Source organism: Diabrotica virgifera, chromosome 6, assembly GCF_917563875.1.
Source record: "Diabrotica virgifera virgifera chromosome 6, PGI_DIABVI_V3a".
In the NCBI taxonomy this organism is placed as follows: domain Eukaryota; kingdom Metazoa; phylum Arthropoda; class Insecta; order Coleoptera; family Chrysomelidae; genus Diabrotica; species Diabrotica virgifera.
Window position 1 is genome coordinate 31,939,560 of NC_065448.1, and position 25,476 is coordinate 31,965,035.

The 25,476-nt window shown below is 34.4% G+C and overlaps 1 protein-coding gene across 1 annotated transcript; it reads left to right on the forward strand.

Moving 5' to 3' along the window:
* Positions 1-434: 434 nt before the first annotated feature.
* Positions 435-25,258, forward strand: LOC114334961 (uncharacterized). The gene is made up of 6 exons (XM_028285100.2): positions 435-541; positions 1,573-1,701; positions 5,354-5,389; positions 5,605-5,713; positions 15,805-15,866; positions 25,143-25,258. Exons 1-6 carry the CDS (start codon positions 476-478, stop codon positions 25,158-25,160), a joined length of 420 nt encoding a protein of 139 aa, XP_028140901.1. The 5' UTR covers positions 435-475; the 3' UTR covers positions 25,161-25,258.
* Positions 25,259-25,476: the final 218 nt, after the last annotated feature.

The window sequence follows — 25,476 nt, forward strand, 5'->3', positions numbered from 1 at the left end:
AATGTATTGATGTTCAGGGAGACTATACTAAATAATAAAGTGTATGTCAAACCATAAATTTGTGTTTTTCTTATCGAAAAGCAAAACCTATTGAACAGCCTAGTAGCTGCACCTAGCAGCAGTTTCACTGTTACAATTATCATATTTGTAATCTTCGTAAGGAGCTGGCACCTGAAGAAGAAAAAGATAAAACAGAAGAAATTTAAAAAAGCTGTATTGTTTTTATGTGAAAATATTTCACAATGATGTCGATGTGAAAAATGCAATATTTAGTCTACAAAAATACTTTCAACTAGAAAAGAAAAAGAAAAAATAAGAATTTTATTGTAAACAGATCAAATACTATCATTATTTTTAGTCTATAATAAATTTATTTTATGGGAAATAAACTTCATCGGCGCCCATGAACAGTTTTTTAACAATCAAAAAGATATAAAATAAATCCGCAATTCTAATAATTTACATTATTTCCAAAATGTTCAAACTAGTAACTTTGTTCTTTGCTGTTGCTGTAGCAGCACATTGCGTATCAGCAGGAGAGGTAAGTTTCATTTCATATACACAGGGTGATTGATTAGTGTGATAAAGCTTAGTAGATCCGCTGTAGTAATAGATAGTAATAAAAGTTAATACCAAAAATGGTAGCCAACTTTGAGATTCACATTACAAAATTAGTTAGAATGTTAAGGGTGTTCGATAACATAGTGGCAGACCGAACTTTTTTTTTTACATGGAACACCCTGTATTTTATTTTATATTCGAAATCTTCTCAACTCTCCCATCACAAAAATATAAAGGTTTTTTGAAGTTATATTTCTTTAGGCACGAGGGTGAATTTTTACATTCCCTGGCGCATGCGCATACCGACAGTATGTTGTTAGTTGCTAAATCATCCAAGTTATGTATGTATCAGCGCAACTAAGGTTTAAAAATAATATATTAGTGTTTTTAGTAAATATATTTATTATAATTTTTGTGTCTTTGGATTTGTCTTCCTTGGGAGTAAGATAATAAGTATTTTAAACATTTTTATATTTAATACTTCACTTGATCTATTTGCCACCGTCGTTTGTAATTACGTCCCAGAAGCTGTAAAAACAAAACCCTGATGGGTTATTGGCAGAGAATTCGACTACATAAAGCGAAGGTCCTGGGTTCAAATCTTGACACGGACGATTGTTATCTTTTTTTTTTTATTTTTGGTGTTTTTTTAATAAAAATTTTTGAAGGTGGTAATATCAAAATTAGTTTATTAATTAAATAAAATACAAATAAACTTTTAAGTATATATATCTCGTTGAAATCATATAATAGAAGTATAACTTCTTACGTGCGTAAAAAGTACACACACATTCTTTTTTATGTTATACAGGGTATTTACAAAGTTATATAACCAATTTTCTATGAAAATCGTAACATTCTAACTAATTTTGTAATGTGAAGCTCAAAGTTGGCTAAAATTTTTGTTATTAACTTTTATTGTTATCTATTACTATAGCGGATCTACTGAGCTTTATCACACTAATCAAACATACATTATATGTATATAACTTGGTTATTGGTTTATTTTAGGTAACAGGGGAGCTAGCAAAATTAGGCAAAGTTTTACATGTCGCATGTAGCAGTAAATTCGGTGTTTCTGAAGAAGAAATTGACAAGCTGAAAAAAGCAGAATTCGACGATCATTCAGATAAACAAATGGTAAGTAAATATTTCAGTAAATATTTTCAGAAAATAAGTTTATATTCACTGATATCCAGTTTTCATGGGATTTGCTGATTGCTGTCTGTCATTCAAAAGTTCTAAGGGTTGTTCACCCCAGAAATGAAGGTCTTTCGGTCTGTAAAGTTAACCATAATTTCGATTTTTATTCACAATGCTTATGTATTAGCTCAGTTTGTTTTCGTAATATTTTACCTCAGGATATGCCATCATTTCAGTATAATTTTTGTTAAATTAGAGGGATCTTTTTATTATATAAAAATATTTTCGGACATTTATCTGATGTCTGACTGCCTTTTCTATCAGCCTCATGTCCTACACAATTTGGCTAATACACCACCAATGCAGCCAAAGTGTATTATCCCACACCCTCTTACATTTTTCATTAGGCCAGGATCACTAATGTAAGGACTTCCTGTCAATATGAGGAATGTACTTCATATTGATATTACTAATATCGGTTTACAGCGTTCTCCGACGCCTTCCGACTCCTAACTGACATTCTTCTCTGTTTAATCATAGACCTGGAGGGATTTCTCTTTCCTCTAGTTCTTCTTTAATTCCCTCCCTCTAGCTTCTTCTCGGCCTCTCTCCTTTTTTCCCCCTTGTGGTGTCCACGCTAAAATATGTTTAGGGGTCCTGATATCTGGCACTGTCTATACATGGCCGTACTATATTAGTTGTTTTGGTTTTATGTCATCAATTATTGTATGTGTGACTCCCACCATTTCTCGTATTCTCTCATTTGGTATCAGATCTCTTCTGGATTTGCCTGGTGCTTTTCTCCAGAAGTCCATTTATGTTAAAGCTAATTTACACTTTGAGAAGTAAAAAGTAGCAGTGACAACTTATCAAAGTGTAAATTAGTCTTTACTGGTAACATTTTCGTCCATTAACGTCCTTACAAAACTGACAGTGTGTCACGTGACTGTAAATTTCTGTAAATAGAGGGGAGACGCACAGAGCCAATAGCTGCCGTCGTTATATTCGTCGCACATATAAAAAGTGAGTTTTAAGTGCAACATTGGTCGATATTTTTATTTTCCGAGATACTATTCTTCTTTTTCTTGTAGTTCCTTCTCCTATCGGAGGTTGGCTATCATCACAGCTATCCGTACCTTATTGGCAGCTGCTCTGAAAATATCTACTGAGCTGCAACTATACCTCTCTTAGGTTTCTCAGTCAGGGAATTCTTCGTTTTCCTATGGATCTTTAAGTTTTAATGTTACCTTGCATTATGAGCCTTCATCATTATCAATGGTGCTACAGCCCTATGAAAGAGCCTCGACCTTCTCAAGTCTATTACACCAGTCAGTCCTATCCATTGCCTACCGTTGCCAGTTTGCTGTGTCTACTTTTCTCCCATCCTCATCTACACCATCCTTCCATCTAAGTTTTGGCCTACCCCTATTTCTACTTCCCACGGGTTGTGACATAAGGATTCTTCTAGGAGGGTTGTTATGCTGCGATCTTGCTAGATGTCCTGCCCTTCTTAGTCTTCCTATTCTTATAAGAGATACTACGTCTTTACCACCAAATATATGTTTATATCTGTGGTATACCTCGTAGTTGTACCTCCTCCTTCAAATACCATTTTCACAGATACCTCCGAATATTCGTCTCAGGATCCTTCGTTCAAATATAAGCAGAAGGTTTTCGTCTGCCTTGGAGATGGTCCATGTCTCCGATTCATATGTCAACACTGGTTGTATAAGGGTTTTGTATATGATTATTTTTGTTTTTTGGCCTTAAGTTTCTGCTTCTGATATGTCTACTCAGTTCAAAATAGCATTTGTTCGCTAGAATTATCCTTCGCATGATTTCTTCCGTCATGACGTTCTTCTTGGTGATCAGGGAGCCTAAGTATGTGAATTTGTCCACCACTTCAAGGTAGAGTTATCAACAGTGAATTGGTGACCGATGTTTCTGGCTCTATTATTGGGTGTTGATGCCACCATCTTAGTTTTCTCCTCGTTTACTTTCAGGCCCATATTTTTTGAGGCATTTGAGAAGGTGGTATACATTTCTTCTAGTTTGCGTGTTGTGAGGGCAACTAGGTCCACGTCATCTGCATATGCCAAAATTTGGGATGATTTATTAAAAATATTTCCTCTTTTGTCTATTCGGGCATCTCTGACCGCCTTTTCTAGAGCTATGTTTAAGAGGAGACACGCCAGCGCATCTCCCTGTCGCAGCCCAACATTCTTTTCAAACGAGTGTGATTGTTCGCCCTGTATTTCGACTTTGCAAACGACTTTATGCATTGTAGCCTTAACCAATCTTATCAGTTTATCAGGGATGTGGAATTGATCCATGGATTCATACAATTTATTTCTTAGGCACTATCATAGGCCGATTTCAAATCTACGAAAAGATGGTATGTGTCGATATTGAATTCATTGGTTTTTTCCAGTATTTGCCTTAACACAAAGATCTGGTCTGTTGTTAATCGACCAGGCTTAAAACCACTTTGATATTCTCCAAGAAGCCCCTCTGAATGTGCACTTTGGCGATCATATAAGATACTCGAAAATATTTTGTAAGCTGTATTAAGGAGGGTTATTCCTGTTATTATGTGCCTTATTATCTCATATTTCGCACCTCGGGTAATGTGGCCTAAATATTCCAGCTTTCTTGTTTGATGTTCTTTATGACCTCGCGATCTTTTTGCAGCCGTCCTAAACACTTTTGCATTTGAGGCGCTCAGAGCAAGAGTGGCCTAATCCACATCCCACAATTTTACCAAAACGCTTTTATCACATTAAAGTTGTCCCTTACTTAAGTATTCTCAGATTCAGAGTGGCTCAAGCAACCAATGCTTGAGCCACTTGAGCTATGATTGGAAAAACTTAGAAAAAGCTTATTTTGCAATTTGCAAGTAGCATTATGGACTAATTTTAGAATATCTTGAGTTCTAATTACTGGATTTAGCTTATGTAAACGCCAGACTCTTTGTTAAATTTTATTTGAAAAATTTTCTTTGATCTATTTGAGTTTACGGACTGGACCCTTATAAACAAATTCGTAATGAGCAGCCCAAAAATACATAATAAATAAAAAATGAATAACCATTTTCAATTTCGTTGCAAAACGAAAATACAGCCGCATCACATTCTAGTCTAATCAGAGAGTACAGCAAGCACCTCTACCGGTTTCGAAACTTATTAGTCTCTCATCAGGAGGCACTTATGCTGCTTTCTCTGATCCAACCAAAACAAACCCCGGCGTACAGTCACGGATTGCAACGAACGAAATGGCATAGATGCCCTAGCGGCAACTGCTATCAAAAGACTAAGTTTTCACTCTAATGGCATATAAAATAACATAATGTTACTCTACATCCCACCAGACTGAAAACAATGGGAACCTCTTCTGTGGTTACACCTCCGAGGCTTCTACAATTTGCAAGCCATAACGGATGCTGAGACTAAGGAATATGAGGGAATTAATAACGGATGCTGAGACTAAGGAAGATGATGGGAAACATAATAAATACTTGGCCTTGATATTTTCTATGCTTGGAGAATATTACTGTATACATTTATTTTTAAATAACTTCTTGGATATTCTGTTGTCCAGTGCACATATTATGCTTTAATAATTTACTAACCATTTTATTTTTTTATTTCAGAACTACCTGACCTGCCTTTACGACAGTAGTGGCGCTGTAAGTATTTATCAATATTTTTAAAACTACTAATTTACAGACTTCTACCCCCTCCCCCCAAACCCGACGCTCAAAATAGTGTAACTTTTTACTGAACAATATGTGGGCCATATAGAACAATTTGGTGTTGAAGGATAACTTTTACTTTGGATGTCCGGGTTTGGGTCTAATTTTATACCATATTATTGCACATCTTTTAAATGTGATTATTTTAGATTAATGCAGATGATACTTTGAATACAGCCGTAATTGAAAAGTTAGCTCCAGATGCAATAAAATCGACGGCACCAGGAGTCTACAAAAACTGCTGGGAAAAACAGACGGGTAAGTTTTCTTCTCATTATATTTATATTTATAAAGGGTGGGGCAATAGTTGCGAGAAAATCCGACTACTCGTTGGTCGTAAGAGATACGAAAAAAAGTTATTTAGGTAAAAGTTGAGGCACATACAGGACCATAATTTAAAAATATTTTAAAATATACAGGGCCACCCGTATTGACAGGGTGACACAAATTTATGTTTTTTAATGGAACACTCAGGGCCGCCCAGAGCCAGGCCGGGCCCCGGGGATGAGACCCGGCCGGGCCCCCCCCCCAAACCCAGTTGAACGAAAATTCCCAAAAATCTGATAACTCATAAACTGGGATATGTAATAGTGAACACTCATGCTATTGACACAGGAAGGAAGAAAATTAAAACAGTTTTAACCATTAAATTTTGTTTTTAATTATTTACAATAGAACTGTTAGTTACAACATAACTTTTCTTGCTTTCATATCCGCAAAGTTTTGGATCACGTGGTCGAAATCAAGAGTTTTTGCAAGTTTCGACTCTATGCTTAACAGTCCCAAATCAGATAATCGTTGTTGACCCATAGTAGATCTTAAACAATTCTTAATTCGGCTCAAAACACTAAATGATCTCTCGGCCTGAGCAACGGATACTGGTAGGCAACAGAATATACGAAGAGCAATGCACACATTGGGGAAAAGATTTGTCACATTAAGGGACACGAGCTTGTTCAAAAGTTTTGCTGGTTTCAGCGACGTATCTGAGATGTTTGATTTACTAACAGTTTTCAAGTAAATCATTTCATCAACTAGATCCCTGCTTACATCTGAATTGTACTCTTCGGCGAATATTACACAACTTTCTGAGATCGTATTCTCGTCCATTTCGTTATACTTCCATAAAAATGAAAATTTCATTTCGATTTCTCTCAGTGCTGTGAACCTCGTTTTCAGGTTGGCCACCAAAACATCAATTATTGTGTAAAAAAACTTCTGTTTTGAAGCGTTCTTCCGGAGATAAATTTAACATTACATCTTCTGTAGCTGCTTTATCGTGAAAAGTCTTCCTCTTTGTCGCACGGGAAGTGGAGAGTTCCGGTTCGATACCATAAGCATTTGCAACATGTTTGCATTCAGACAATATCTTGTCCCAGTTATTTCTTAAGGCACTTAAATCATCAATTAGGCTTTCTATATTACTACTCTCAACATCCAAAGTAGCGTCCATAATTTGAAGTAGTTGACTTCTGTAGTTGATGGGTACCAACACTTTCACTCAAATTGACGCCATGAGGATGCACTTGAAGGTGTTAAGATTTTCTAAAATCCCATTGATTGTGGCTCTCGTTTCAACAGTTACGTTAAGATTCAACAATGATGAAACTGCCTCAATGATTTTGCCTATGTATGCCGCTATTGGTTTCACACATTCTACTCTAGCACTCCACCTCGTATCAGACAATGAGTGCAGTGAAGATCCTACTATCTCTTTCAGAAGCTCCCATCTTTTCGGGCTGCAACTGAATAAATTGTACAGATTCTGAACAACACCAAAGAAAGTCTGTGCTTCAGTACAACTCTCAGCAGCGCATACTCCACATAAGTGCCGAACTGCCGAAAATTGCAATTGAAACCTGTGACGAAGGGGGTATATGGGAATGGTAGTGAGTCCAGGACGTAAACTCGTAAACAAACAGACGTCGCGCCAAGGTCAGCGCTTCTGCGAATCGTGTGGCAGTGGCCGATAGAGCGAGCTTCCGATCAGGAGCTTCCACGCGCAATGTATTCCCGATATATTTTTATTAATTGTAACTTATGCAAAGAAATGATTTCTTGCATATTGCCTTTTCCAAATGCATAATATTCCTTATAATAATTTCATAATTAAAACCGCAAGCAAATTCAATCTGTTGTAAAATATTTTAATAAAAGGAATTTTTTTTAATTTGCTAACGGCCGGGCCCGGGCCCCCTTGGGCCCCGGGGATTTTGCCCCCCCTGCCCCCCCCCTCTGGTCGGGCCTGGGAACACTCTGTATATTTTTACATTTTTGGATTCTCCTCGATGTCTTTTTTCTTAAAATATAGGGTTTTGTAATATTATAGGAGGTAGCTTAAAAGATAATTACGTTTTTTGTTAATTTCCTAGCAACATTCACACCCTGTAGAATTGTAGTGATTTGACATCAAAATTTCTATTTATGTTCAAATGATTTTTAATATAGTTTACTATTGTTAAACATTATTAATGAAGCGAAATGTTTAATTTTAGTACACATGGTTTTCTTAAATGTAACACCCTGTATTTTAGTATTGTAATGAAATGATATTTTATAGTACTTTATTTCTTACGCATTCCCTATGCCTAAATGCTTCAATTTTTGAGATATTCGTGATTCTTTAAGGCAAACATTAATTGTAACAAAAATTACCTGAAATTGTATTAGGTGAAAATATTCAATAAAAAATAATTTTTAGAAAATAAATACTAATCTAGACTGATATTAATCTAGACTGATTTTAAATTTATTAATATTGAATGAGATATCCAAATACCTACGTAGTTAATATTGTTGGTGCGTAAAATATTAATAAAAACAAACAATATTCTACCTAGTTGTCTATGACACTAAATTTGCTTAAACATTTGGCACTATACTATTTTTATAGTTCCAGTTGCTTTATTACCATTACTAATATGAATTTTTCTAATGAGTAACTCTAAACGATTATATTAAACGATTTCGAAACCATTTCTAAACGATTATAAATGGTTTTTGTGATATTATGAGAGTATAAAATGTGCTACTAGCAATAAGAATTTTTCATCAGCGATTCCTTGATAGACAACAACCATGTCTTTTGAAAAGTATACTAGAACGGTTATTAAATTATATTAAACAAAAGTTTATTTGTTATTAAAAACAATTTTTTTTCTTTCCCGAAAAAGCAGCTAATATACACCAAAAAGGAATATATGTAGTCAGTTTAACAAGCAATATTTTAAGTAAATAATATATTTATCGAGGGCACATCAAGGGCGGTCATATATCTTAATTCGGGGGGGGGGGGGGGCATTTTGTACAATTAGATATTAGCTCTCAATTTCAATACAGACACAAAACGCAGAATGGGATGTTTTATATATTGAAAAGAGAAAATAACAATAACTCGAATGAAATGAAATTATAAACAAAAAACTAATACTCTACATGACGAACTCTATGTTTCGGCTCACTCCACTTTTAGCGAAACGTTCTATTATATTGTCTTCGTTAATAACAATGTCCTTGTGGACATGCATTAGTGCAAGGCCAGTTAACCGTTCGTCACCCATATTGGCCCTCAGCCAACTTTTAAGTCTTCTCAGTCCTGAAAAACTCCTCTCTGCAGATGCAACACTTACTGGAAGAGTACACAATATTTTTAAAATTTTATTAATGATTGGATACATCATTTTATCACATTGTATGAGAGCATTTAGATCATCGCGCGGAATTTCCGATTCTTTGCTGTGTTTCCATCTCATTTTCCATAAATGTAGCTCTGCAATAAAAGTTGACTTCAGCACGTCTCTAACTGTCTCAAACAAACTTCCATATTTTGCAATCAAAATTTCTACGGCGGAATGGATGTCATCTTCATTTGAATGAATTAATATAGCAGGAACACATATTTGCAGATTAAATACATCCATGGTTTCTTGCTGGAAACGACACTCAATGTCGGAAATGATACTTTCAAGTAAAGGAATATATATCGTTATTCGAAAGTATTCTGTGGAGGAATGAATATCTGGATTAGGTCGATTTTTCATGAATTTATTCACTCTTGGAATACATAAATCTATATTCAAATTTTCTAGACATGGCATTATTTCTTTAAGCAAAGCATTGAAATTTGTTTCTGCATTGTTGCGTTTGTCTTTCAAAACAAGCAGCGTATTTAGAACAGCATTCTGTGTAGAGCTTATAGCCAAATTTTTTGTTTGCAATAATTTGCTCAGAGGTAACGTTATTGCGAGTACTTCATTTAGACAAAACAAAGTGATAATAAAGCTGCAATTTGATGAGATCGCAAGTATATGCGTCCTAGCTTTACTGGAAGATTCTCTTTCGTTCCATTCGGAAATCAAATGCAAAGCTTGCAAAATTTTTTCAATCGATGCTTTAAACTGCAGAACGGAGTCGTGCCGTTCTACCCATCGCGTTTCACACAATCCAGAGAGCTGATCACCCAATGTTTGTTTGAGGACATAATTGCGTTTAGAAGAGGCTTTGAAAAAAGATATTATTTCCTTCATTACCCCTACAACATTTCTCACACATTGAACGTTTGATGATTTCGACAAAATCAAATTTAAAGCATGATTGAAACATGGACATCGTACAGCTATATTCATTTCTTTTTGAATTTCTTGGACGGCTCCTTGTTGTTTTGATGTCATTACGCTGCATCCGTCTGTACAAATTCCTACACAATTTTCCAATGGTAAACGAAATTTTTGAACTTGTTTTATCACTGATTTTCCTAAAATAGTACCATTCAAAACCGGTTCCAACGTATCGGGACTGAGCTCATAGTTCTCAGAATGACAATCTATGAATGACACAAAATCCTCCCGCATGTTGTTACCTTCTAAGTATCTAATAACAATCGACATTTGGGAAACATGTGCTATGTCAGTAGTTTCGCCAAACATAATGCTGTAATATTTAGCATCACTAATTTTTTTCACGATAACAGACAAAATTTCGTCTTTACAACATTCAATCAACTCATTTTGCGTTCTTTTGCTAATATATGTGGCACGTGACGACGTGTTTCTTAAATGCTCTTCTAAAGTTTTGTCTCCTGCTTCGATTCTGAATCGAAGAAGCTCTCGGAAGTTTCCCTCATTATTTGTCACATTGCTTTCTTCTAACAATGGCCCGTCATCTCTATGGCCACGGAAAGGTATACATTGTTTGGCTAAAAAAATTATAGATTGAATGATTGGTTTGAGCCGATTTCGATTATCCTCTATCTGCCTGGCTCGAGCACTATCTATCAAATTTCTTATATCTAAAGATCGGTTTTCGTAACATTTTATAAAATTATCGCTCGATAAAACCGCTTCAATGTGATATCGATTTGTATTATGTTTATCTAGCACACCATCCATTCCAAATAATTTTGCAAATTTTGTAACTGGTGTGGTAACCAAACTTTGCAAACTTGTTGCTTTATTTTTACCACCTGAATTTGCGAAGATAGCACAGTGCTTACAAAAAAGTCCTTTCTTCAAGTCCGAAAACGCAATCCAGTTATATTTTTGGAGATGATCGTATCTCAAGTACCGCTTAACTAACTTGTTATTTTTGTTATGTTCAGAAAATGGAAATGAGTAGTTTTTTTCCGGAACCCACGTATTTTTCAAATAATTATATTTTTGAAAGTCTCCCAAACCACTCAAACCATCAACAACTCGACCAATGTCGTAGTTACTAACTTCATTGGACTTTTCTACAGCGACTTGCTTTAGAGTATTTTCATTATTAACTGATGTTTGTAATGTTGATACTGTTGTAAGTCGTTCTGGCACTACGAGATTCTGTTGAGAAGACGATGAGGAAGATGACCGGGATGACCCTTTATCACCCACATCTTTAATTACTTTCTTCGGAACAACAGAAAAATACGAATTCAACGTATTCGTATTGTTTGCCCTCTTCATTTTCTGAAAAAAAAGAACATTTGTGATTCCGGCCAAACGAGAGATGGATATGCCCAGGTTTTTTAATTTGAGCCTAATAATAATTTGCAGTCACTTTTCGTTCAAATCGGAATCTATTAACTTTTGTATTTCGAAATAGCATCCTATATAGCGAACATCTGCGCTGGACGAGAGAAAACTGCAGAGTATTATTTACTCATTGCTGATGTATTCGTTCCGTTAGCAAACAGAAAATTATTCCTAACCTATCTATGGATTTTTACTCACCTGTCACCCTGGAATAAAATGTACAATCCGGCAATATATATAGTGCACCTATGTCACCTCTATAACTACGATACGATAGTGTATATCGGGTAGACGATAGATACTTCAGAACGTTCAAATTTCTACACAATACACAACGATATAACTTCCATAAAAAAATGTGTACATAGGCATTCTTATGTTTCTGTTTCTACACTGGACGTCGCCGGTGTCGGGATTCGCGCGGGAGGCGATGCACTTGCATTGGCGTAACCAGAGTTGAAGAGACAGGCATTATGATTAATTATCATTATTACAGATTGCAGTATCTAGGTATTTCAAAATCCGTATGTGAATCCATTCAAAATAATTAATTTACAGAGTAAATAATTTAAAATATATTAACATAACATTATCCTGTGTTACTAGACAAGTTTATTTAAGGTGCATTGCCACCTTTGGGAGGGGCCATGGCCCCCATGGCCCCCCCCTTATGACCGCCCTTGGGGCACATTAACAAACACTTTTTTTTAGCTACGGAATAGAGAAAGTTTAATCTGTTTAAAACATGAATCACAAAAATACTATAGTCCGTCCCACCTTGACTTTACAATATAGGAAACATAGGCAATGCAGTCCTTACGAGAGTTTTTAGCGCGGTGATGCCGATTTTATCAAAAAGAAGTTGTAATCGAACATTAGAGAGATTAAATTAAAACTGTTTTAAAAAAGATAATCTACAATTTTAGGATTCTTATGCGTTTAATTTTGCAAGGACAAGTGGAAGGAAAGCGAGGACCGGGAAGGCGACGGATATCCTGGCTGAAAAATCTACGTACGTGGTTCAACACAACAACTACAACAATTTTTAGAGCAGCAGTGTGCAAAGTACAGATTGCCATGATGGTCACAAACATCCGAAACGGATAGGCACTACAAGAAGAAGAATGCGTTTAAGTGTATTTGATATACTAGAGTTATTACGCATAGGAATCCTAAAATTGTAGATTGCCTTTCTTAAACAGTTTTAATTTAATCTCTCTAATGTTCGATTACAAATTCTTTTTGATAAAATCGGCATTGCAGCGCTAAAAACTCTCGTAAATTGCCTATGTTTCCTATACTGTAAAGTCAAGGTGGGACGGACATTAGATCCTTTGTAAAAAGTATTTTTAAAAGTCCCTAAATAAGGGCTACATTATATCACAGAACGTTTTCGGATTAAAAATCCATCATCAGTGTTAAAAAGCCAATAGTGTACATGCCTGAGCCACCAAAATGTTTTGGGTAAAAACCCTCTTTAAATGTTGAAAAGTATTATTATACAGGGTGATTCATTGGGAAACGGAAATACTTTAATGGTGAATAAAGGTCACCGAGGCCGTTCTATGTATACTAAATTTTTTGCCCTACCGCTTTTATATCCGAGTTACAGGGTGTTTTATCGATTTTGCTCATTTCTTTCCAAAGCCATAACTTTGGAACCACCCTGTATATTTTTTTAATATTCGGTACACATATGTCTCATTTAAAACCCAAACGACCGACATACTAATCACAAGAAAAATGCAGGTGCGGATTAACAAAAAATTATAAAGTAATTGTGACCTTAAAACAACACCCTGTATATTGAAATTTTGAAAATCTGTTTGCATATTTGAAAAGAGCACAAAAAAACTAAGTTTAATGGGTCGTTTCGATTTTTCGGCCAGACAATTTTTTGACTTAAATTTTGACATTATATTGAATTTTTTAAGAACTCAACATTAAAAAGCAGGTGTTATTAACTTATAATTATAAATAATTAAAGTCATTGAATAAATACTTATTTTAAAATGAATCAATACTTATTTACCATATTGGAAAGACCAAATTATTAATCACAAGAAAAATCCAGGTCCGTAGTAACAACAAAATACAAAGTAATAATTGTGACCTTGAAAAAACACCTTGTATATTGAAATTTTTAAAATACGTTTGCACACCTGAAGAGAGCATGAAAAACTAAGTTTAATGTCCCACTTTAATTTATTGTGCAGACAATTTAATGGCATTACTTTTGAAATTATATCGAATATTTTATTATGAGTTCCCAGAGTTCTTAAAAATTTCGACATAATTTCAAAATTAAATTCGTTAAATTGTCTGGCCAAAAAATAGAAGCGAACGATTAAACTTAGTTTTTTGTGCTCGTTTCATACCTACATATGTGCAAACGGATTTTGATAATTTCAATATACAGGGTGTTGTTTCAAGGTTACAATTACTTTATATTGTTTTTTAATCCGGACCTGGATTTTTGTTGTAATTTGTAAGTGGGTCGTTCGAATGTCGTAAATAAGTATTAATTATTTTTAAAATGGATATTTATTTAATAACTTTAATAATTTATTGTTAAAAGTGCTTTAAAAATCTGCTTTTTAATTTCAGTGTTCTGAAAAGTATTAATACATTTAATTTCAAAATTAAAGTCATTAAATTTCCTACACAAAAAACTAAGGCAAACCGATAAACTCAGATTTTTGTGGTATTTTCAAATGTGCAAACAAATTTTTCAATATACAGGGTGTTGTTTCAAGATCACAATTACTTATTAATTAATAATTATTGGATCGTTCCAATGTGGTAAATCAGTATTGATTAATTTTAAAATGAGTATTTATTTAATAGCTTTAATAATTTATAATTAAAAATTAATAATACCTGATTTTTAATATCAGAGTTCCAAAATTCAATATAATTTCAAAATTAAACTCATAAAATTGTCTGGCCGAAAAATTGAACCAAACGATTAGACTTAGTTTTTTGTGCTCTTTTCAAACATGCAAACAGATTTTCAGAATTTCAATATACAGGGTGTTGTTTTAAGGTCACAATTACTTTATAATTTTTTGTTAATCCGGATCTGGAGTTTTCTTGTGATTAGTGTGTCGGTCGTTTGGGGTTTGGATAAGACACATGTGTACCAAATAACAAAAAAATATACAGGGTGGCTTAGGAAAAAAATTGGCAAAATCGATAAAACACCCTGTAACTCGTTTATAAAAGTCGGTAGGCCAAAAACTGTAGTATTCCTAGAACCGCCTCGGTGACCTCTATTCACAATTAAAGTAATTCCGTTTCCCAATGAAACACCCTGTATACTATATATTAAAATATTATTAAAAATATGTACATAATTAGTTTATAATAATATAAAATCAATGGGAAAAACCCAATAGTTGGCTGTATACCATAGTTTAAAAAACTCATACAGAAGTAAAAACTTCAACTTTTATTCTGGTATAAAATCGTTTATTTAAAAACTATCTAAAAAGTCATCCAAATGGATTTTAAAATGTTTTCGTTCTAATTCAGAACATCTTCAGTGCATTCTGCAGAGTAGTTTGAAACTAGCACACCATTTAAATTGGTAACCCCATAACATATGGTTTAAATATGTTATTTTAACAAAACATGGTGACTACAAGTCGATGTTATTAGATATAATAGAACACATGCTCAAAGGGCAACATAGTTCCCTGCTCGAAAATGCTAGGTACTTGCCAGTACAATGGGCACAGACCAACTCTGTTGGTCATTGGCCAGAGTTGGTCTGTGCCCATTGTACTGGCAAGTACCTAGCATTTTCGAGCAGGGAACCATGTTGCCCTTTGAGCATGTGTTCTATTATATCTAATAACATCGACTTGTAGTCACCATGTTCTGTTAAAATAACATATTTAAACCATATTATGGGGTTACCACTTTGAATGGTGTGCTAGTTTCAAACTACTCTGCAGAATGCACTGAAGATGTTCTGAATTAGAACGAAAACGTTTTGCAATCCACTTGGATGACTTTTTAGATAGTTTTTATATAAACGATTTGATACCAGAATATAAGTTGAAGTTTTTACTTCTGTATGAGTTTTTTATAATAATACTTTTTAACATTTAAAGGGTTTTTACCCAAAACATTTTGATGGGTAAGGCATGCATACCATTGGCTTCTTTAACACTGATGGTGGACTTTTTAATCCAAACACGTTCTGTGATGTAATGCAACCCTTATTTATTTTAGAGACTTTTAAATATACCTTTTACAAAGGATCTAGTACTTTTATATAAAAATATACTAGTATTAGATATGTATTACGCAAATTAAAATTGAATTTTGTTTTAGAAACCAATAAAGTTCAGAAAAGGTGGAACTTCCAAAAATGTCTCTATAATGCGGGTTCTCAGGTAAATATTAAAAAAATAATTCACATTAAATTTATTCTTTCTTACTGTGTATTGCTGAAATCCTTAATATGATGATATCAAAGAATATGAATGATATGAATGTTATTGAGAACATTATACACACTAACATTCTAACTTTGATATTTTCATTGGCGTACAATCCGACAAGTGAGTGCTGGCGGGTTGCGCGTAGAACAAATTGAAAAGTGGAAGGGATTGCTCATTTCTATTGCTGTCGGCTATGAGTTCACATCGTAGTGAATAATATCTACTAACGTAATTTTTAGATTCCAACTAAATTTTTGATACGGCAATCACGCATTTGTGACACCCGCGATTAAGGTTACCAGCCAGATCTCGCTTGTCGGATTGTAATTATTCTTTTGGCTTGTATTTATGTTCATTTTTGAATTTTTATTATTTTCGGCCTTTTATTGACTGACATTGAAACGTAATTTATTATTCTTTACAGTATTTTGTATAGTTTAAATTTTGTTCTTCTTCTTCAAATGCCTTATCCGTGACGGAGGTCGGCAATCATCATCGGAGTATAGAGACGGCTGCTCTGAAATCTTCATTTTGGTGTATATACTAAATTTACAATGAAGATGCTGTAGAAATAAACAAACCAAGACACGTTAAATGCTACTAGGAGCACTCCCAAATCATAATTTACAATGTATATACATTGTAAACCCCAAATCTAGATTTCCAAAGTTTATACATTCTAAATCATGGTTCGGGAGTGCTCCTAATAGCATTTAACGTGTCTTGGTTTGTTTATTTCTACTGCATCTTGATTGTAAACTTAGTATAGGTATACTTCCATACCATTCCCTCAGGTCGCGCTGCCATGACATTCTTCGTCTCCCTATGCTTCTTTTTCCTTGTTTCTTTCCCTGCATAATGGATCCCTGCAGTTGGAGCAAGTTGTATCTCTCTCCACGTGTTCCAATTTTTTTGTTTCGATTGAACTTAAAAATTTCCATTTCTTTATTCACAAACGAAGAGGTTTTCAGAACCTCTTTTCTCAGTGTTCTTTCCACGATACTTTCAGAATTTTTCTTCTTCTTCTTCTTTTTATGCCATCTCCACTAAGAACGTCAGCAACTATGATGACAATTGGCACTTTCGATGAGAGATCAGCAGAAGTGGAGTTAAACCAAGCTCTTAAATTGTTTAACCAAGAGAGGCGTCTTCTTCCACGACTTCTACTACCACGTATTCTTTCTTGTATTGTACCATGTATTAATTGCAACAAGATAATATAACGCTCGCCCCTCATGACATGTCCCAGATATTGCTGTTTTCTAATCTTAATTGTTGGACAATTGACTCTGAAACAGAAAAGAGAATAGATGCCTTTGAGATGTATATGTTACAGTTCAAGTTGATTATCCAGTTGGAGTTGACTTTTACTAATTCGAGTCAACTCTAACGGCTGGTTTCAGTAAAAGTTGATTATAAATATAAAATGAAGATTTATATTCAACATTTACTAGTAAAAGTAGACTCCAACTAGTTAAAGCATACTCTTTCCAATGCCATTTAGTAAAAGTTGATTCTGATTCACACTCAGGGCCGCGCCAAGGCTTTCAAGCGCCCCGGGGCAAGTAATTTTAGGCGCCCCTTTCCTCCTACCCTTGTAAGTAGTTTTTTGCAAGTTAGTGAATAAGTCCATTTACTCACGGTTTTTGCTCCGGATTTTAAAGCACTTGTATTGAAATGAAATTTGGCATAAGCGAAGCTAGCATGTCAAAGAAAAAAAGTGATATTGTATCGATGTGTGCTTTTGCTCTGAGAGTGAGTTTTAACCCTTCTCGGGGTAAAAAACTATACGTTTAAAATGAGTACGGAAATGGATAAACTGACTAATTCTAAGCCACTTTTGTTCTATAGGACAGATTGGACTATAAGATATGGCTGTTCAAAATTTGCATACTCTCGTGATTAGGGACTCGATCAAGCCGTTTCAACTACAGCCCTTTCAAAAATAAGCACTTTGAACCGACGAAACTTACAGATAATAAAAATAATACATAAGTAAAGTACTTGTGAAGCGGTAACGGTTAATTTCATTTAGGATGCTAATTAGGGGGTGATTTTCACGATTATTTTACCAAAAACAAGGACCAACTTTATTTTGAGTGTAACTTGCTTACTTTTAATGGTAAAAACTTTTTTAAAAAACAAAAATAAACAAGTTATGATGAGTTTTCCCCGAAAAGTGCTTTTCGTGGGTTTCTAAACGTGTTTTTGTTTGTTGAAAAATGGACATATGCACTCGCAAATAACTCGAAAAGTATTGACTTAGTGAAAAACTCTTTACAACAAAAGTTGCTTAGAGTTTATTAATTTCCGGACTTGTTTTAAACGTATACTTTTTCACACCCGAGAAGGGGTGAAACTCACCCCTAGGGCAAAAGCACATATCAGCATAATATCACTTTTTTATTTGGCAGGTTAGCTATGTGTATGCCAAACTTCATGTCAAGCGAAGCGGTTCTTTAAAATTCAGAAGTTTTGCAATATTTTATTGTGAGTGAATGGACTAGAATCGGTATTCGGTATTCGCTCCGTGCGTGATCATGGTGGGGGTACCTAGAAACGATGTCAACATAAGTAGTGGCGAAAATGACATTATTGGAACTATCTTTGTAATGGCATTGGCATTGTTGGTATAACAAATTTTATAAAAAATTGTAAATAAATGTTATCTATTTATCATATGCTTAACGTCAATTTGTGAGATCTAAAAAGGTCAGGACCTCGATTTTTGACCCTTCGCTTCGTTATCGAACGTATTCGCTTCGTATCTGTTTAGTGTACAGATAGCGAATGATCGATAACGAAGCGAAGGGTCAAAAATCGAGGTCCTGGTGAAGCTAGGTGTTGCGTCAGTCATGCACGGAGCGAATACCTACAAACTATTTGTTATGTGTTTAGGAAAATAACATACCTACCGATAAATTATTATGTCTACTATAAATATTTACAAAAAACAACGATTACACCATCAGAGAACAAATATGGTTTAGTTTAATAAGAGAAATAAGGGTTCGTACAATTATGGGATCAAAGTAATACTTACTGCCATTTTTATACCTACCTACGATTGGTAAGTTTTAAATTTTAAAAGATAATAAAATATTACTAATATTTCTGGTAATTTCGGTATTGTAAAAATTTTTTTCGGCTCCTACTGGCGCCTTTTGAATACGGCGCCGGGGGGCTCCGCCCCCCTTCGCCCTTATGGACGGCGCGGGCCTGTTCACACTTCACACAAACAGCCGATTCTAGAAATTAAATGTTACTGAATATGTTCAAATTAGTCTAGGCTGTATCGTCGCCCCCGTTAGGCAAATTACTCCGATTCGAATTTTTTGCACAAACTTAAGTACTCAAAAAGAGGTCCTTATAACAAATCTACTGGGTGCCAGGGAGTACCTTGATCGATAAATTGTTTAAACAATTTTTTTTAGACAAATTCACAAACATAATTTTTTCACTTCGAACAATTTTTTTTTAGATCATTTGGGTTATTCTGAGCAAAAAAAAGGTATTTTGTGATTTTTCTCTAAAATTGATTGTTGTACTGTAAAGAGTTATACGCGATTTAAAATTTGAAAAATGCGAAAATAGCCATTTTCAAGGCTTAATAACTCGGTTAAAATCCATTATTATGAAAATCAGAAAGTGACCAAATCAAAGTTTATAGCCCCCTCTACAAGATCCAGCAGAAATTTTTATCACTATTTTATTACTAAGCTTTATCTTTAATTATTAACAATGAGCGCTAAGTGCGTATTAGGCGACCGTCAATGGTGAGTGCTAAAGAGATGCACCATTCCGGCCGTCCAATGGTGAATCTCACTCGCACTCACATTGACGGCCGCCTCAATACACGCTTAGCGCTCATTGTTGATAAAAAATAATATGTTATTAATGAAATAATGACAAAAGTTTCTTCAGGATCTTATAGAGGTAGCTTTAATCTTTGATTTTTTTTAGTTTCTGACTTTCATAATATATAATATCGTATGCTATTTTTGCCTTTCGGACAGTTCCGGCGCCAATTACACCTTTAACCCTGTTTCAAGTAACTAGTGTCGATGTACACTAACCCAGGGGGACCGACGGCTTAACGTGTTCTCCGAGACACGGTGAGACAGCTCGTGTCATTATTGGAAATGAAAATGGTTTGTCTTTGGCAGGGCTCGAACTCACGTGCACTGGCGTATGAGGCCAGCGATTATGCCGTTACTCCACGGCCGCTCCCTCGACTTTCACAATAATTATCTTTAACCGAGTTATTAAACCTTGAAAATGGTTATTTTGACGTTTTTCAAATTTTAAGTCGCTAATAACTCGACAACAGTCAATTTTAGAGAAAACAGACCCAAAGGATCTAAAAAAAATTTGTACGAAGTGAAAAAATTATTTTTTCGAATTTGTTTAAAATCATTTTTTATCGCCAAACGTCACTAAAATAATTCATTATTGTACTCATTTGCCCTCATTTTCGGCAGTAAAGTAACACTTTGTTGTATTGAAAGAAGAATGTTACTTTACCTGCCGCGATTATTAACCGAGATTGAATGTAAGTGGTCAATGGCAGCAATCGATTATTTATTTGAGTGAAATTAAAATTTATTTACTTTAATTTATGTCAAAAAGTAAAATTCTGTAGTGTTTCGCAATTATATTCATACAAAATAAATCAAAACTTTACAGATTTAGTAATTAGGTAGGTATACAATATTGATAACTATCGATTAAACGTCAAAACCGGCCATCATGCAAAAGTCATCTGTCATTACTGTCATACGAATTTTTTATTTCGTCTAAAATTAAAAAAATTTCCTCAAAGTTGTAAGTAAGTGTTAATGTTTTTTATGATTGACGATACAATTTTGTACGCACCACCTCAATACTCTTTATCGAACGCGTCTGTTGCTCGCTTCGCTTCCTCTGCTCGTAATATCAGACTGGTTCGATAAAGAGCCACTTTACGGACTTGGTACATAAATAACTATTAAACAATTTTTCGACCACGGTACTGCCTGGTACCATCTGTCCGACAGCGAGTATAACTCCTCGTTAATTATAACAGGTAGAATGACAAATGAGGTGTCAAATGAAAGATTAATATCCAAGGATGGTACTAAAGGTGACAAATTTAACCTAGGCTCTCTGTCCGTCCGTCCGCGAATATAACTCCTCCGTCATTATAACAGGTAGATTGACAAATCTTCTTCTTCTTTTTGTATATGTAGACATTACTTTGTCTGTTTTTTCAATGTGCCTCTAGTAAGTTGTCGTTCCATCGTTTTCGTGGTCTTCCCACTGAACGTCTTCCTATTGGGGAACCGTCTCTCGCTGTCCTGACTACCCTATTTGCTGTCATTCGACTTATGTGGTCATTCCATTCTATTCTTCTGTTTATTACCCAGTTATTAATGTTATCCACCTTGCATCTCCGTCGTATATCTGTACTTTTAGCTCTGTCCCATAGAGTCTTACTATCGATTTTTCGAAGGGTATGTAATTATTGGTCTGATGACTGATTTGTAAATTCTGCCTTTCATTTCTTTTCCGATATGACAAATGAGGTGTCAAATGAAAGCTTATAATCCAAGGATGGTAATATTCACTTTCTTCTTTCATCCATTAAATCCAATATTTCCTCTGTCATCCATCTTTGCTTCCGTGGTCGCTGTTTTGTGAGCATTTCAGTTACCGTTGCAAGGGCGTGTCTGATTTCCTCCCGAAGGCGAAACTAAAGGATGTTTAATTATATGAAAGTGTGCTAAAAAACAGTGCGAAAAAGTAAAACCCATTTAAAATACATTGTTACTTCAGACACACTTTAAACCCTTCATGCACTGCTATCTATATTTACAGTTTTCACACAATAAAACCTTTACATTACATAATATGAGATAGAGTAGATAAAAATTATTTTTGTGAATTTGGTTAACAAAAATTGGTTAAACAATTTTTCAACCGCGGTACCGCGTGACACCTTGTGATGTACATATTTCTTTGAGTAAGTTTGTGCAAAAAATCGAATCAGAATAATTTACCTAACGGGGGCGACGCCGACGCTTACAGACTATACTAATAAGTAGTTGAAACGGTCAAAAGAAAGAAACGCACACTCATCAAAAATGCACTTGAGATTCTCGTATAATCAACATTTACTGAATCGATCCAGGAAGAGTCAACTCCAACTAGTAAAAGTTGACAGGGCCCCCGCTATCATATGTGCAAAGTGTGCAATGCACACGGGCGCCATCCTTTAGGGGCGCCAAAACTCAGGATAAAAATGGAAAAAAATTTGAAAAAAAAACAAACAAAAAAAAACAAAAATTAATTTTAAAACAAAAGTTGAGAAATTAAACAGGATTACGTATAAATAGAAGAAAAACATGAGAAAAACAGAATACTTCGGCCACATAATAATTAGAGAACCTAAATTCCATCTACTTCGCCTTATAATACAAGAAAAAGTGAGGGGAAAGAGATGGATTGGTCGAAATTAACTTTCATGGTTGTGAAATATTAGATAAAGAAGACGAAGGTATAATAAATACACACAAAATTTTATTAGTAGGTATATCATCCAGTTACTGAAGATTCCTATATGCAAGACCATGTCGGAAGTCAGGCATTTTAATTTATTTGTATTTTTGTTATGATTTTAATATGTTTCTTTCATTTTGATATTTTAGTCTACAAATATTAAATAACCGCTTGCATTGACATGAAATACACATTGGCATACATAAAATACACATAGCTAACAACACTAACAAGTCACAGAAAAAAATTGATATTGTGCCGATGTGTGCTTTTGCACTGGGGGTGGATTATACCCCTTCTCGGGGCTGAAAAACATACGTTCAAAATAAGTCTGGAATTGGATAAACTTAGTAATTCTAAGGAACTTTGTTTCTATAGAATTTTTTCACTAAGTTAATACTTTCCGAGTTATTTGCGAGTGAACATGTTCATTTTTTAACAAAAACCCTGTTTTTAGACGGTTTTTTCCGAAATAACTCAAAAAGTAAGTATTTTATCGAAAAATGCTCTTATCAAAAAAATAGCTTACACAAAGTTTAAAAAATGGCTCGCATATGAAGTCTGTAAACCCAGTAGAAGCACAGTTGTAGCTAATCAAAAGTTGGTTCTTATTCTTCAAATTCCAAATCGAATATTTCAACGTGAAATAACCAAAAAATGAAGAACTTTTCGGGGAAAACTCATTAAAACTTCTTTAGAGTGTTTAAAACAAGCTTTATATGTGTTCTTTATAAAAGTTTCTAGCATCAAAAGTAAGTTATGCTCAAAATAAAGTTGGTCTCTTTTTTTGGTAAAAGAAATCTTTTGGACAAAATTTTTTTATCTTGAAAAAAATTGCTCTTTTTAAACAGCTTAAAAATTATTAGTGATACCAAAAATCTCAAGCAGTAAAAAATGTAGGTTTTTCTATTCTGAATATTTTGGATTTTTTGTTTTCCTGTAAAACAAAAATTTGTTAAGATGTGGCTGTTCAAAATTTGCATACACCCGTGATTAACGACTCGTTCAAGCCCTTTTAACTGGAACAGCCTTTTCAAAAAAAGCTCTTTGAACCGATGAAACTTCAGATCATATAAACAATATAAACACAAAATATAAACAATACATATCATATGTAACTTGTAGTGAAGCGGTAACGATTAATTTCATTTGGGACGCTAATTAGGGGGTGATATTCACGATTTTTTTATCAAAAAAGGGACCATCATTATTTTTAGCGTAACTTACTTACTTTTGAAGTTAGAAACTTAAAAAACAAAAAAATAATGTTTCACTTTCATTTTTTTATAAGATTTATTTTTGGTAAGAACATTTTATTCGATAAAATACTTACTGAAATTACTGAAAAAACTCTATAGAACAAAAGTTGCTTAAAATTAGTCATTTTACCCAATTCCTTTTTTGAACGTTTCTATGTTTTTTTACCCCCGAGAAGGGGTACTCACATCCAGGGCAAAAGCACACATCCGCACAATATCACTTTTTTTATTTGACATGTTAGGAATGTGTATGCCAAATACCATGTCAATGCAAGCAATTCTTTAAAATTTGGAGGTTTGAATATTGCAATATTTTACCGTGAGTGCTTGGACTATAAATATGAGTTCTAAAGTTCAGTTTTTTGCTTTATTTCAAGCACCTACCTACCTACCTACCTTCAAAAAATAAATAGAAAAACATGATCCAAAATGCTTTAAGGGGCCCCAAAATCCTTTTTTGCACACAGGCGCCCGTTACCCTTAAGGGGGCCCTGAAAGTTGATTTAAATTTTTAAAATCAACTTTTACTGCTCGTTTCAGTTGGAGTTGACTCCAACTAGTTGGGGTCAACTCTAACTGAGAATCAACTTGAACTGTAACATATACATACAGACGGATGCTGAGAATTCCATGGGTACAAAAGGTTTCTAACAATCGGCGCATGAACAAACAAAAATAATTACTAAGAATAATCCAAGAAAGAAAAATACAATACTTGGGCCATGTGTTGAGTTGTTGAGAGGGGAAAAATGTGAACTACTTCAAATCATATTGGAAGGTAAAGTAGAGCAAAAGATCAGTAGGAAGATACCAGAACTCGTGGCTGAAGGACCTGAGAAGATGGTTAGACCGCTCATCCGCAGAAATTTTTTATGTAGCAGTTTGCAAAGCAACAGTTGCCATTTGGATCGTCAACCTTCGAAAGGAGACGGCGCATTAAGAAGAAGACCCTTATTTGTATGAAGTAAAAAACAGACGTACTCTCAATCATTTATTGTAACTTCCGACGACCGGTTTCGCTCTCTACAGTATGCAGAGCATCTTCAGGTCAACGGTTACAAGTCACTAAATGATTCGGCTACAAGGAGATACTTCTTGTAGCCGAATCATTTAGTGACTTGTAACCGTTGACCTGAAGATGCTCTGCATACTTTAGAGAGCGAAACTGGTCATCGGAAGTTACAATAAATGATTGAGAGTACGTCTGTTTTTTACTTCATTCAAAATGAACTCTCACATGCAATCCATTCAACCCTTATTTGTATTTAAAACCTTTCTTTCTTTTTCCATTCTTCTCAACACCAGCCAGCTTTTCCTACTATTCACTGTTTTTAATTTTTAAAGAAAAATATGACCTATTTTTGCTTAAAAATTCTAAAGATTTTTAATTTTTAACTAGAACTATTTTTTAATATTGTGTTTTATTTTTTAGTATCACATTATCTTGTAAGATACCTGGAATCCCTACCACGGAATTATTTACACTGACCATGCTCATACAGTTTTTGTTAAGATATTATTTTTGTTAATAAAATTGAAAATATTATATTTTGTAGTTTTTTGACTTTATACAGATATGCTAAAACGTGCTTTGCACAACTTGGAATATGATGTGAAGGTTAATGGAAAACTGATAAATATCATCACATACGCAGATGACACAATTATATTGAGCGATGCGATGACTTAAGTCCGTAGGTGCAAATATTTTACGGCCATCCCTACTTTTTCTTTCTTAACACGGCAAATTATGTGCAGTAAAATTC

Coding starts and splice junctions, on each gene's coding strand:
- LOC114334961 (XM_028285100.2), top strand. CDS start 476: ATGTTCAAACTAGTAACTTTGTTCTTTGCTGTTGCTGTAGCAGCACAT. Junction 5,390..5,604: donor TTTACGACAGTAGTGGCGCT/GTAAGTATTTAT, acceptor TGATTATTTTAG/ATTAATGCAGATGATACTTT. Junction 5,714..15,804: donor CTGCTGGGAAAAACAGACGG/GTAAGTTTTCTT, acceptor ATTTTGTTTTAG/AAACCAATAAAGTTCAGAAA.